Below are 16,128 nucleotides of genomic sequence, written 5' to 3' on the forward strand. Positions count from 1 at the left end.
GACATAAACTAGACAACAGTAAAATAGAAAAAATTTTAAAAAAAGGAAAGAAGACACAGGAAATCAATATAAAATGATACAACACATAAAATGAAAATTAATTTTAAATAAAATGAATAAACAATAACAGTAATAATAATGATAAAAATAATATTGTTAATAGTATTAAAAGCCTTACCTTGACCTCTTTAAATTGAATATTTATCTAAAGTTAAACTACCTAAAATTAAAGTGTTTTAATTTAGTGATAAGTTAACAAAAAGTTTTATGCTGACTCAGCATTTAAATAAGCTTTACATAAAAGGTAAATTGTAATTAAAAAATACAAAAGTGCAATACTGTTTTTGTTTTTAAAAGTGATTTTTGATGCCTAATTTTTAAGTTGTAAAAAGGGTCAAAAAAAAGTTAGTCAACATCATTTGATTGCCAAAAATACCCCAAATTGTTTATCCTTATTATTCATCTATTGGTATTATTTACACTTAATTTTTATATTTTAACTGTTTTATGTTCATTATAACCATTATATCTGCTGTATTTGCATAATTTTAGATGTGGATTTGAAAACTATGCTAAAGTTTAACAAGCTTAAAACTCTCACTTCGGATTTGTCAGTACTAGTTAAAGCTGTTGAAATCTCTGACAGCCTGCAGGTGACTTTTGTTAAAAAATTTTACTAAGAACTTGTTAATTTAAAAATATTCAACAGCAAAACTATTATTTGGAAATGTTTTTTTTTTCCATTTTGTTTGCTTTATGTATGTTTTCTTAGAAGTAAATTAATTCGAAAAAAAAAATTTATAAGTTTAATTTTGTTAATTTTAGATATTTTGATTTCTTTATTTTTTGCTTTTATTTTTATAAGTGTTATACTATATTTCTCTCATTCACTTTTTTTTTTTCTCTTGATGAATTTATTGCTAAATCTAAATAAATGTTTTTATTTAAAAATGATACAGAAAATGTGCTTTTTACTCACAACAATCAATATGATAACAATAAATGTGAGAGATCTATATTTTTCTATATTAATTTTAAATTGAGTTTAATTCTTGTTAATTCAATTTAACCAAAGTTAAAAGGACTGCTATATTGATCCAAAAGGAATAGAAGAAAAAAATAAAAAGTAATGAAAAAAGTATGCATATAAACAACTCCAAAACATGGGCCTTGATGAACAAGGTCACTGTGCCGAGAAACAAGTTGAGCGGGGTACTACCAGGGATATGATGGGGATCAAACTTGGAACTTCTTGCTTATGAAGCGAGCGCTCTACAACTACACCACTACCAAATATATATATATTTATATATATATTCTCTCGAGGTCAGTTAGTTGACTTTTGTTTTTCAAGCTTTAATAATTAGCCATTTAAGATCAGTTAGAGCATTAGGGTTTATAAAAAGTCTTTAGAAAAGTCCTTAGATAAGGAAGTTTATTAGAATGCAAAAAATCTTAGACATGGATATAAATCTATTTTTTAAGTGGTTGATATATAAAACTTCTATGAGTAGCATAATTTGAAAACTTAACAATCTATTTTTTAAGTGGTTGATATATAAAACTTCTATGAGTAGCATAATTTGAAAATTTAACATAATTAGCATAGTTGTCTATTTGTTGGTCATGTTAATTTGAAATTTGATCTTTTTTTAAACATTACACTGCATGTAGACAAAAATTTCAGAAATTTTGAGCTTTTTCTCCAGTGCTTTTGATGAGGCAAAAGGTTTTTAAAAAAATTTGACTTATAACTTGACTGGTCAATATGAAGTACGTACTCAGGTAGGGCATTTACTTAAATAAATCGTGTTTTAATTTGAATTGTAAAAAGAAATTTAAATTATCATTTACTGTACTGAACAGAACAACCAATAAAAATTAACATTTTTTTTACTGTATTCACCTCCCTGAGGTGCCAGAGCTACTGCAGTTGAGGAGGCTGTGTTTTTAAAATTTAAAATTGTTGTGACAACCCTCTCTCAACCCTTTTGCTTCAAAATCAAAGGACACTGTTTGGAGAAACAAGTTAAGTGCAATACTACTAAGAATGTAGTGTTAAACTTAAAACTTCTTGTCTATGAGGTAAGCAAACTAATGCATTAAAAATTTTAGGTTTTTAATTTTGGTTTTTATATGTATAGTTGTGTGTAATGTCAAGTGTCAGGTATTGAAAAAGGTGCAGGAAAATCTACATACATCTATTGAAGGTCTACAGGATAAGACTGGTTTAGGGTCAGAAGGTTTACAGGATAAGACTGGTTTAGGATAAGAAGGTTTACAAGATAAGACAGGTTTAGCTGAGATTATTGATAGGTTTTTGTATAAATGTATTTACCAAAAGATTTACTAAATAAAAAAGATTATCTAAAATCTCTATTTCATTTGATTTACTTACCTAATGTTGTCTCTATTTCAGTTGATTAAAGGCTGTTTTCCACAAGACAAAATAAATCACGTGAAGCGAATTTTTTTGTCATGACAAAACATCGTTTTGATTAATATATGGATACTTTCTGTAAATATGGTAAATAATTGAATCAAAGTATAATTTTTAAATATAATACATTTTAAAATAGTATTTGATATAATTATTTTTGAAAATGGTTGAAAAAATATATGACAACCTCTGATAGAAACATATCTGTGGAAAACTGTTACAGCAAGAAGCAACAGATGGTTCAACTCTGAATGAAGATAAACCTCCTTGTGAAGTAAAACTTTTGGAATTGACAACATTAGTAAATTCAACTTTATTTGATAAGTTTACTAATGCTTGCCAATGTTCAAGGTGAATTTTAATCAATTTAATAAGAACACCAAGTTAAGCATCTTGTTCATTGTTGTTATTTTTATTAAAAAAAAAACAGCAACACACTTTTGCTTTTTTTATTGTTGACATCACATGATATACTATTTAAAAATATCATTGGTTTTTGCTCATAACAATTTGCAAAAAGTTAAAATGAATCTGACTTTTTTTTTTTCCTGCAGTGAAATGATTAATCAGCAAAATTAGCGGAAATGTTTTTTCTGTGCATGCTTTTCCACGAAAAAATTCATTTTGCACTATTATTTTGTCTTGTGGAAAACAGCCTTAAGTTGATTAATGATGGTTCATGTAAACTTTAATCAGGAAAGTCTTTTAAAGAAGTATTACTTGTTTGAATTCTTTTGTACCTGATTTTTTTTTAATATTTAGTTAAATAGCGATAACACAAAGTTGAAAAGAAAATTACCTCTTCCTATAATAGAAAATGTTGATCAAAAAACAGTTTATGTGGTAAGCACATTTAATTATTTAAATAAAATTTTTTATACTCCTTTTTTTTTTTAATACAGCTTTTGATCATTTTTTTATCTGTGGAAAAATTAAAGTAATATACCTTTATATATGTTGATGCAAAAGGTATGATGCTCAAGAGTTTTGATGCAAAGTGTGTATAAATGTGATGATCAATTAATTATTTTGCAATACAGTCATATCTTTCATTTTTGTACATGGTGTCTCCAGGTTCATCAACTCAAAGTAAATTATAGATATTTTAAAATTTTACACTATCAGTTTTCTAAATTTCTGAGAAATGCTTATTTGATGTCTCTGAAGTTTAGGATGTTGATTTTTTTTTTCTTCTGAAGTGTAGTGTCATTGCTCAGATAATTCAGTTCCAAAGACATTAAGTTATTTCTTCTTTCTTTTTTATCTTTTAGATAAAAAATCCATAAGAGTTTTCTTTTGACAGTAACATAAAAAGAAAACTTGTTTTTATGTGAAAGTAAAAGTTTTTCTATTTGTTTTTATATCTACAATTGTTTAAAAGTTCTGTTAAGAACATTTCTTTTACATATTCAACATACTTTGTTATCATATTTAATGACTAGAGTTACAACTGGTAGTATTTTGAATGCTATTATTGGTATGTGAAGCAAGTCATATTTTTTAGCATTATTACATGTTAACATTGCTAATTACACTCTTAGAAATAGGCCATGGGTAACAAAGCTAGGTTGGGAACAGTTTAGAGTAATATGCATCGATTGTCTAATCAAAGCTGATGCTAATCAACATCAACATGATGCTAAACTGATGCTAAGCAACAGTTTAGCATCAGCTTGATCTACTCTGTTACTTTCATACAATCTATCCTAATTACTTCTTTGTGTAATAATTCTAATGACTTTTTTTTTCAAATTAATAATAATTTAATGATAACATAATTTGTTTAGCTTTTATCTTTTATTTTTTAATCAAAATTTAAAAAAATTTCAGATCTCTCATCTTGAATCTAATCTCTCATCTTGAATCTAATCTCTCATCTTGAATCTAATAACTTTCTGATCATCAATATTGATTTCGATCTTCTTGTTCTACAGCTGATTTGGTAACAGTAATACCCGATAGGTTTTATCGTGCATAAGATAAAGGTGGAGAGGTTAAGGCCATCGCTCTTGACATTTCAAAAGCTTTTGATATAGTTTGGCATGCTGGTCTTCTCCATAAGCTTTCTACTTACGGTGTATCTGGCAATATCTTTAAGATTATTGAATCCTTCCTTTCCAATCGTAATATAAAAGTTGTCCTCAATGGACAGCACTCTTCTTTTTATTCTTTAACTTCAGGGGTTCCTCAAGGTTCTATCCTTGACCCTATACTCTTTTTAATTTACATTAACGATCTTCCGGATATTCTCACATCTAAGGTGGCATTGTTTGCTAATGATACTACCATTTATTCTTATCTTGATAAGAAGCCTACACTCTCTGATTGATTGAAGGAGCCATTTGAGCTTGAAAAGGATCTTACTTCTGCTACAGCATGGGGCTCACAGTGACTGGTGACTTCAATTCAGATAAAACTCAATTTTTTTCAGTCAATCGTTATTGCAATGAGTCATCCACTCTTCATCTTCTAGGATTAATTCTTACTTGGAAACCATATATCAAATATGTTGCAAAATTAGTATCTGCTAAGGTTGCATCTCTTTATTGAGCTTGACACTTTCTTACTCGGAATTCTATTCTTTATCTATAAATCTCAAATCCAGCTTTGTATGGAATCGGATCTTCTAGTGATGCCCTTTCTCTTTTAGACAAGGTGCAAAAATGCATTGTAAACATAGTTGGACCTTTTCTTGCATCTCCAACCATTATCACATCGTCGTAATGTTGCTTTTCTTTCTCTTTTCTACAAATACTATAATGGGCACTGCTCTAAAGAGCTAGCGTCTCTTGTGCCATCTACTAAAATTTATTATTGTGTTACTAGTCATTCAATTAAGTCTCATCCTTTTTCTGTGGCTGTTCCTAAGTGCTCCAAAAACTCTTATTTGTCTAGTTTTTTTCCTGGAACATCAGTTCTTTGGAATTCGCTTCCTCTCCTGATTCATACAATTTGTAATCCTTTAAGTTAACTGTCAATTGTTATCTTGCTCTATAATCTTCATCTTTTCTCTTCCAGTAACTTCCAATTCTAATTAGTGGTTGCTTGCAGCCTTGTTGGAAGAGAAGATTTTTTGAAAAAAAAAAAAAAAGCTGTCTTGACATATAAACTTTGATACTAATGCTGGCATTTCTTTAAATGTATTAACATAAAAATTGATTGAAAAAGCTAAAATTGGACTTGATAATGTAAAGTTTATTGCTGCATTTAAAGCAATCAATACAGTTAGACAGTCATACTCTATAAATATTTTTATTTTATGTTTTGAGAAAGCATACAATAACCTTGAAATTACCATTACACCTGAAGTTGTGTGGTTATCAAGCACATACCTCTATCTTGGTACTATGGCTCACAGTGGTCTTTTTTGATCAAGACTATATTCATAAATACGCATTTAAAAATTAGATATTTTACATTCTTTACTTACAAACATGAGACCTTGTGTTTGTACATAAAGTCTCGTGTTATGTACCTTTTTTGATAGAAAACACTCTTAAAAAGATATTACCAAATGAGTTGAAAATATTAAATTTACTTTCTCAAATGGTGAAAACTTTTAAAAGTTTCGAAAATCATATCCATACAAAAAAAAGCAGAATAAAAACATTTTAGAGAAAATTATTTTGACCCTATTTTTAACATTCCATTTATAACATTTATGTTCATCAAGTATTTATAACTTTTATATTTATAGATGATTTTTTTATAATACTTTAATTCTGTACTTTTTTTTAGGAACAATTTCCTAACGACATTGACCATGACTGGTTGAAAGAAATTTTTTCCAAATGTGGAACAGTTGAATACATAAGGTATTATATAGTAAATTTTTGTTGTGTCATAAATTTTTCATAAGATTTTATCCATTTAAATTTATGATTTCTTTTGAGTTATTATTTTGATTATTTATGATATTGAGAAAGAATGTTGTAATAAAAAGTTAAGCTTTTTAAAACTCAATGGATTTTGTACTATAATATAATATACAGAAATTTTAAACAAGGTTTTATAAAATTTTTTATATTTACTTTTTTTATGCGCACTAATTTGTAAAGTGGTGTTACATTGATTAATGCGGTAGTGGTGCAGTGGTAAAGCGCTTGCTTTATAAGCAAGAGGTTCCGAGTTCGATCCCCACCACATCCCTGGTAGTACTGCGCTCAACTTGTTTCTCCACGCAGCAGCCTTGTTCGTCAAGGTTCGTGTTTCGGAGTTATAGAGTTGAGAGAGGGTTATAACCACTATTAAGTAGCCTCCTCATCTGTTGTGGCCTTCTCGGCCTTGAGGAGGTGAATAACAACAACAACAACAAAAAAATTAAGTTAAGTGAGAAATTAAGTAAAGTGGTGTTACATTGAAACATCTTTAGAATATATAATTTCTTTTGATGTGACAAAATGTTGATATGAAATATTTTTATGTGTTTACCAATGATATTATTGATAGATATTTGATTTTGTTTTGGGTGTGCAACTGTCAATGTTGCCTTTATATAGGGTAACATTGACTTCTATTTTTCTTTCTTTTTTTTCTTTTTTCATTGTTTTTTAATTTTTCCCAAAATTTAACAAATACTTTTTTTCTTATAATCTAAAAAACTTGTTAATGTAGTTTTCATAATATTTGTTTTATTGTGTGACCTTAAAATCAAATAGTATAAATTCGATTACAATATTATCGGCGATATTTTCAAAGATAATAATAAATATTTTTTTCTTTTAAGTTTAATGTACTACTATGTATACATATATATATATATATATATATATATATATATATATATATATATATATATATATATATATATATATATATATATATATATATATATAAATTAAAGAAGTGCGTTCAAATGTAATTCCTGACCACGCATAAAATATTTTGTTTTTACAACTTGACCACACAATCTGTTCTGACGCACGCAATTCTGTTCTTGACCACGCAGTTCTGTTCTGACAACTCTAGGCATTTCAAAATGCGCTGAAAATAAAAAGAAAATTTGTAAAGATAATTTATATAACAAAAATTAAATCTTAAAGAAAAAACTAAGCTCAAAAAACTAAAATTTGAAAAGGAAAATATTTATATTACATTTTTTTAAAATTATTATACTATGCGAAATGCTTTGTAAATTATTAAATACATAAATTATTATGTAAATATATTAAATACATAAATTATTAGTTTTACTTATTACTTTATTAAATAAAGTAACAAATTAATTATAATGTTTACAATAAACTCATTTTATTTAAATTATCAAAAGAACATTATATGTAATTACATTTATATAAATATCTATTTTTTTAAAACTTTTTCTAGGATTAATTTTATAAACACTATTAATGGTGTGAAAACAAGCGTTACATAACAACTCAAATTTAGTAGTGTAATAAAAAGTTTCTTTAAGCATTAAAATAACTATTACATTAACATTTTTATAAAATAAATTTATAAAGGGTTTTAAAAGCTAAAATGTTTATTTGAAATTTATGAAAACCATTGGACAAAAATGAAAATAAATACCTAATTATAAATTTAAATTAATAACTAATTGCAAAGTTTTAATATAAATGTTAAAACTGGGCTACTTATCCAAAAAAATGTAATGCTTTGGCTTTTTTTTTTAAATGGATTAACTCAAAAAAATTACGTCTTTTATTAATGTAGCCATATGTTGAACTTTACTTTTTGTTTTGTATAAAAAATAAAAATACAAAAAATAAAGTTTATATACAATACTGAATTTATTAATAGTTTTGGAAAAACTAAAATGGTTCGAAAATAAATGCACATAAAATATGGGTTTGACAAAATGACCGATAGATATCATTTTTATCGGACAAGTGCCGGACAATGTCCGATGTCAAGCACTTATTTTGAGCTCTGCATATATATATATATATATTTATATATATATATATATATATATATATATATATATATATATATATATATATATATACATATATATATACATATATATATATATACATATATATATATACATATTTTTTTTTTTTTTTTTTTTTTATGTTATTCGCCTCCTCAAGGCCAAGAAGGCCACTACAGATGAGGAGGCTACTTAATAGTGGTTATAACCCTCTCTCAACTCTATAACTCCGAAACACGAACCTCGACGAACAAGGCCGCTGCCCGGATAAACAAGTTGATATATACATATACATATATATATACATATATATATAGATACATTTACAGTATATATATATATATATATATATATATATATATATATATATATATATATATATATATATATATATATATATATATATATATATATATATATATATATATATACATATATACATACATAAAATGACCAATAGATATTGTTTTTTGCCGGACAATGTCCGATGTCGGGCACTTATTTTTAACTCTGTATATATATATATATATATATATATATATATATATATATATATATATATATATATATATATATATATATATATATATATATATATAAATTAGTAAAAAACACTTATCTAACTCTTCTACTTTAAGTTTCACCATTGCTGGATCATCAGGAAGAGTTACTAAATCTCAAAAAAAATTCAATTTATAGAAATAAATATTTTACAGGAAGTTATAAATTATTATAAAAAAATTTTTAATAACTATATTTTTTTTGTTTACGAGAAGTTACACGAAAGTAATTATTAAATAATTTTCTTTGGAATGAGAATAGTTTAATTTATTCATTTGTTTTTATAATTTTTTAAGATGTATTTATTTTCGTGCCTACATTTAGAAAATAATTCAGATTTTTTATTTAATAAATTTTCTTGATTTAAATGAGTAATTATTTCAAATTTTTCTTGCAAACATAGCATACATTTTTTGGAAATGTTGTTATAGGCAGGGGCAGATTTTAGAATAGACCATTGTAAATTAAAATTTTTATTTTTTTCTTTTAAATCCCAAATATATTTTGACAGCATAGTCTCTTTTGAATATTTTTTGTGTTTAAACGATTGTTTGTGGTTGGTATAACGTTTTTTCTATTCCCCTCGGTTAAGCCAATATATTGTTTATCAGGGTTATTTTGCGAGGAAACAATGCACTTGTAAATTATATTTTTCGAAAGGCATTTTCCATTTAGAGGGCAATCTATTTTTTGTTTACAATTACAATAATCAGTGTTTTTTTCTTTTATATGTTCATTTTTATTAATTAACGCGTAGTTGTGGCCTTTTATAATTCTTTCTAAATTTTTGAAAAAATTTTAGAAAAGTTTAAAAAATTTATTTTATGGTCTAATATTAAATGCCTGGTCTAATATTAAATGTCATCTATTTATGTAATGTTAAGACAAATCCGCAAGATGAAGGCAGATATTATATTGGGCTTACAGAAAAAACTTTTAAAGATCGCCTTTACAAGCACAATAATTCTTTTCGTTATGAAAGTGGGTCAAACTCTACTGAACTTTCTAAATTTGTGTGGAGTGTTAAAAAGAAAGGTTTAAATCCTGTCCTTTCGTGGAAATATTAGACCAAGCTGAACCGTTTAAACCTGGTGGTAAGTCATGCAATTTATGCTTGGTGGAAAAATATCATATAATTTCATCCCCATTGCCTTTACTAAATAAGCGAAACGAACTTGCGTCTAAGTGTCGCCATGAAAACAAATATATGATGAATAACTTTAATGTCATCAAAGATGAAACTCCACTGTATTTTTAATATATATATTTTTTTTGTCGATGTTTTTTTTGAGATTTGTAACATCTGATGAACGCTATTTGTGTGAAACTCGGAGTAATGTTTTAAATAAATCAAGTGTTATAATTATTTAGTTTTTTTACTATATATTGCTCTACTTTGGTATTGAGCACTCTTTAACAAGAAATATTCACACAATTACTACAATATATATATATATATATATATATATATATATATATATATATATATATATATATATATATATATATATGTATATATATATATATATATATATATATATATATATATATATATATATATATATATATATATATAATGTATATATATATATGTATATATATTTTATATATTAGTGATAATTATTGTTTGTAATGTTTTTTGATTTATTTTAGCTTACCAAGACATAAGCACAATAACAAAGTGAAAGGATTCGCTTTTATTGAATTTGCAACTCAACAAGAAGCTGAAAAAGCTTGTCAGGTTTAAAATGGCTCAATACACTTTAGTAGAAGATTTCATAAAATGTGTTAAATGCACATCAAATATCTAGTACTTTTATTTGGATTATATGTGTAACTTGAATCATTTGTATAAATAAAGTCTTGCTTACTCAAACATTTATCTGATTTAGATGCTCAATAAAGCTGATAAAAAGATGAAATGGAATAAAAAAATTGAAAATGAGAATGATGAGAAAGCGAAGAAAAATATTAAAAAAAAAATTAGTGATAAGAAAAGTGAAGATTCAAAAAGCTCTGGAAACAGAAAAAAAAGTAGTGTAAGTGAATGCTCAGATTATAAAAAAGATGAAGAATGTAAAGAAAATTTGCTATCAGTAAATAAAATTAAATCAAATTCTATTGAAAATGATAAAAAGAGGTGCAGTGAAAGTGAAAAGTATGATACTCCAAATGAAAACAAAGAAAATAAAGTAAAGGAAAAAAGGAAAAAAGCTGCTTCAGATGATGAGCAAGATGAAAATATTGTAAAAGCAAAAAGAAAAAAACTTGCTTCAGATGATGAAAAAGACGAAAGTATAGTTAAATCAAAAAAAAAAAAACTTGCTTCTAATGATGAAAAAGAAAAGGATGAAATCAAAATCAAAAAAAAAAAACTCGCTTCAGATGATGAAGAAGTGAAAGCAAAAAAAAGCAACGTAGCTTCAAATGATATCATAGAAGTAGAAAAATATAGAAAAAACAATGTTTGTTCAACTGACTACAACCGCATTAAAAAAGAGAAAGCAAAAGTAAATGAAATTGACAATGATATTAGTAACACAGAGAAAAAGTATAAAGTTTCATCAGATGAAGTTAAAACATTTGAAGTAGAAACTTCAAATGACAATTCTATTTATAACTCTAAAAAAACTTCAAAATCTAATAGAAAAAATAAAAATGACTTTTCTGAAGTTCTTTGTTCAAGAGACCTTCAAGTAAGCAAAGAACATGATGGTGCCCAAGAGGATGAAACACAGGTCAGTATAAAAGATGATGAAAACATTAAAGCCAAAAAACATAGGAAACACAAACGTAAAGAAAAAGATATTAATTCCAAACCTCTTCCATTATATGTCATATCAAAGTAAGACGTTATTTTTAAATCATTTTTTATTGAATACAAACAAAAATGAAGTTCATAAAATTTTTGTGAAAATTTGAATAGATATTAAATACTAAGTTAAGTTTATAAAATTATTTATAAAACTTTTTTTACACAATGTGCTTGGACAAACTTGTTTTATATAATTCATAAGTATTTTTATGCAATTAAAACATGCTTGAACACATTTGTTTTATATAAAAAAAAATTTATTGTTTTTTTAAATATTTTTATAAAATAAATAAAAATTTTGGCCCTAAGAGCATCAGTTGATTGTTAGATTTTAACTAATTTACACAATTTGTATTTATTTTTTTGTTAATTTGGTCTATTACATAAAATAAGTATGTTCAAGCTTGTTTTGATTGCATAAAACGACCTGCTTATGAATTATATAAAACAAGTGTGTCAAATTTAAAATTATTCAAATTTAAAAATATATATATTTTTAAATTTGTATAAAGTTATATATCAATACTATATAATTAAGAAAATATTAAAATAAATTCTCTCAATATGAATAATGGTTTATTTTAGAAAATATTTGCTTAATTATGGTCACCATTAGTTTTATCTCTTAAAAAATTTTTAATTTATTTTACCAGCTAAATTTACATACTAAAATTACTTACATAAACTTTCTCCAGCAGAAGGTCAAGGTTTAAAACTGATAACTATTATATTGATATGTGTCACTGAATGTGTTCCACAAGTTTTTGTACCTAGTGTACCTACTTCATCTAGTATTTATTGCTATAGTTTTCTTGTAAACAGGAAAATTACTGCAAGGGTAGTAATTAAGAAAAATGTTATGAAAACTTTTTTAAAAAGAGATAAAAAATTTCCCTAACAAACTTAATAACTAAAATTTACTGTCAGTAAAGAGTGTTAACATGAGTCTGCTTTTTTATAAAAATGTGTTTGTGGTATAATTAAAAAGTTATCTACAAGTGTGTAAACGTCATATGTTTATACACTTGTTGGATTTGACAATATTTGACAACTTTGCCTTAATAAATTTTTTTTTTCCTTTTACCGTTGCTTTTTACTGTCTCCATAAGAATTGTTTGCAATAAACTTATGAGGTTAACATTCTTCATGTTATGTTACATATTTTAATTATATAAGTTGTTAACACTCTTCATGTTATGTTACATATTTTAACTATACAAGTTATAGGTTGTGTTAATATGAATGATTAAAAAAAGAAAAAAGTTTGGACTTGTTTTTAATTATAATTATTGCTTTTTATTGCTTTATAAAGTATTTTACACCAATTTCAGAACAGAGTGGTTATCTTTGAAGCACGAATATAAAGCTCTTCAAAAGCAAAACTGCGGCCAGATTAAAAAAAATCTCAAGTTGCTTGCTAGTGAAAAAGTAAGACAAGTAGAACTTATGGAAAGAATCCGTGAAACTATTGAAGCAAAAAAGAGTGCTGAGTTGACCAATGAGTTAGTGCAAGAGAACAAAGAATCAGCCCAGAAAAGTTGCGGAGAAATTAAAAAACCTAAAATTGAAGTCATTTTAGGAACAGTTCTTATGATGAAAACCGATTCAAAAACTTTGACTAGAAAGGAAATTAAGGTTAATAGTTATTTTTAGGATTTCAAAAAATTTTTGTTTAAGTTTAAATTAGAGTTAAGGTTTATTTTCCTTTTAAAATCCATTTGGTTTAGATCTTTTAAGAATCAATATTTTGGTTTGCCAGATTCAAATCAAAAATATTACATAATGTAAGGTCTACAAATAAATAAAGATCTGTGTCCTAGATATATATTTATTTATTTACTTTGTTCCTACATCAAGATATATTTTAAAATATTTTACCCGCAGTTCTGTTTATTTAAAAAGTGTGGTTCTCCTTTTTTTTACAGTATCCTAAGTTCTGCTTTATTTTTTTAAGAATTCTTTGTCAATTCTATTTTTTCTATGTATCATTTTTTAAATAATTTTTTTTTAATTAAAAATATATATATTTCTCTTATAAATTAAAAAAAAGTTTTTGGCAAAAATACCTCTCTTAAATATTTTTAGTCTTATCGGGAAAGAATAGTTCTTTAATTTTTTAGTTGTTTTAATTTTTTAAATATGGTTAGCAATTGTATGCAATTAAAATTTTTTAAATAGATTACCTTATGACTTGTAATAAATATCACTTACATATATATATATATATATATATATATATATATATATATATATATATATATATATATATATATATATATATATATATATATATATATATATATATATATATTATATAGTATAAATATTTATTATATGCTTTTAACTTAGTTTATTGTTTATATATATTTGCTAATATATTGATACTAAACTTGTTTGACTTTGTTCACATATTTTACAACTTCCATTCCAAATAACCCTTTTTAAAATTCTTCATTAAAGGTGACAAACTATACAGTTTAGTTCCTTAGCAGAATACTGAATTCCATCCAATATTATTATTGTATTGAGGAATATGAAAGTCTTTAGATATTCTGGTATAATGACTATGCATATCCTCATTTTGAACCCACATATTTTTTAATAAAGACATATTTTCTAATTTGATAACGTTATGTTTAAATGTAAGAATGTTTAATTTAATTTATTTAATTGATAGCCAATTCAATTCATTAAGCATATCAATACTATGTGTAAACCAATTACATTTGAGGATCGATCTCAATGCTCTGTTTTGCATGTTCTTTAATATTAAATAGTGGTATTTAGACTATTGAATATTAATGTTCTTTAATATTCAATAGTCTAAATACCACACCTAGATTTAAATTCAATAGTCATCTAATACCACACCTAGATATTTGACATTTTCACAGAATTTATGTACAGTTCCACCCAATACAATATTTTGGGAAATGGGGTTAGTGAAAGCTTTTAATAAGCATTGACATTGATTTATTAACATTTAATATAAGACCATTTTGACTCAACCACTCAGTGAGCTTCTTTAAGTCTTTGTAAAGCTTATTCAGTGTTTCTTCAAAGTGTTTTCTTTTTGATGCACACTTGTGTGTCATCTGCAAATAGATTGATGTCTGCAAATTCTGTTACACTGTCAATATTGTTCATACATGTTATGAAGAGTAGAGGTCCAAGCACACTGCCCTGTGGAACTCCAACATTACACAGTAGTTCTTCTGGTATACTTTCTTCAATCTTGACTATTTGCGTTCTACATTATTCAGATAGGTATAAATCCATTTAAGAACTTTACCTCTTACTTTATATATTTTTTAACTTTCATTAAAAGACTTCTGTTAATTGTTTCAAAACAATTCAATGGCTTCAATGGTTACTACAAATTATTTATTATTATTGATCAAAGATCTCTAACTAAAGACAGTAGTTTGAAGTGCTGTTTTTGTTGAGCGACCTTTTCTGAATCCTAATTGTTTTTTAATAAATAGATTATCTACTTCAAAATAGTTATATATAGATATATATATATATATATATATATATATATATGTATATATATATATATATATATATATATATATATATATATATATATATATATATATATATATATATATATATATATATATATATATATATATATATATATATATATATATCTATATATATATATCTATATATATATCTATATATATATATATATATATATATATATATATATATATATATATATATATATATATATATATATATATATATATATATATATATATATATTTTAACATCTTCGCTTCCAACAAGGCTGCAAGCAACCACTATTAGATTTGGAAGTTACTGGAAGTGAAAAGATGAAGAATGTAGATCAAAATAACGATTGACAGACGACTTAAAAGATTGCAAATTATATGAATCAGGAAAGCAATATGGAGGAAGCGAATTCCAAAGAGCTAATTAATTAAGAATTTATGGAGCACTTAGGAACAGTCACAGAAAAAGGATGAGACTTAATTGAATGACGAGTAACATGAGAATGAATTTTAGTAGATGGCACAAGAGACGCTAGCTCTTTAGAGCAGTGCCCATTATAGTATTTGTAGAAAAGAGAAAGAGAAGGACATTACGACGATGTGATAATAGTTGGTTGGAGTTTAAGTTCAAGTGCAGGTCCAACTATGTTTACAATACATTTTTGCACCTTATCTAAAAGAAAAAGAGCATTATTAGAAGTTCCGCCCCAGATATGGCAACAGTATTACTTACGAGGTCAGATTTGAGATTTATAGAGATAGAGAATAGAATCCGGAGTAAGAAAGTGTCTAGCTTGATAAAGAAATACAACCTTAGCAGATGCTAATTTTGCAATAGGTTTGATATTTTGTTTCCAAGAAAGTTCGGAAATAAAAGTTAATCCTAGAAGGT

General features: G+C 25.4%; 1 protein-coding gene across 1 annotated transcript in view; it reads left to right on the forward strand.

Moving 5' to 3' along the window:
- LOC136081976 (la-related protein 7-like) overlaps positions 1–16,128 on the forward strand; it is a 32,553-nt gene that overhangs the window by 5,045 nt on the left and 11,380 nt on the right. The window contains exons 3-8 of the mRNA XM_065800461.1: positions 553–653; positions 3,203–3,283; positions 6,179–6,255; positions 10,551–10,638; positions 10,790–11,742; positions 13,044–13,347. Coding sequence (XP_065656533.1) covers positions 553–653; positions 3,203–3,283; positions 6,179–6,255; positions 10,551–10,638; positions 10,790–11,742; positions 13,044–13,347 — 1,604 coding nt within the window. The remainder of the gene's footprint in view (positions 1–552; positions 654–3,202; positions 3,284–6,178; positions 6,256–10,550; positions 10,639–10,789; positions 11,743–13,043; positions 13,348–16,128) is intronic.

This window comes from Hydra vulgaris, chromosome 06, assembly GCF_038396675.1.
Source record: "Hydra vulgaris chromosome 06, alternate assembly HydraT2T_AEP".
NCBI lineage: Eukaryota > Metazoa > Cnidaria > Hydrozoa > Anthoathecata > Hydridae > Hydra > Hydra vulgaris.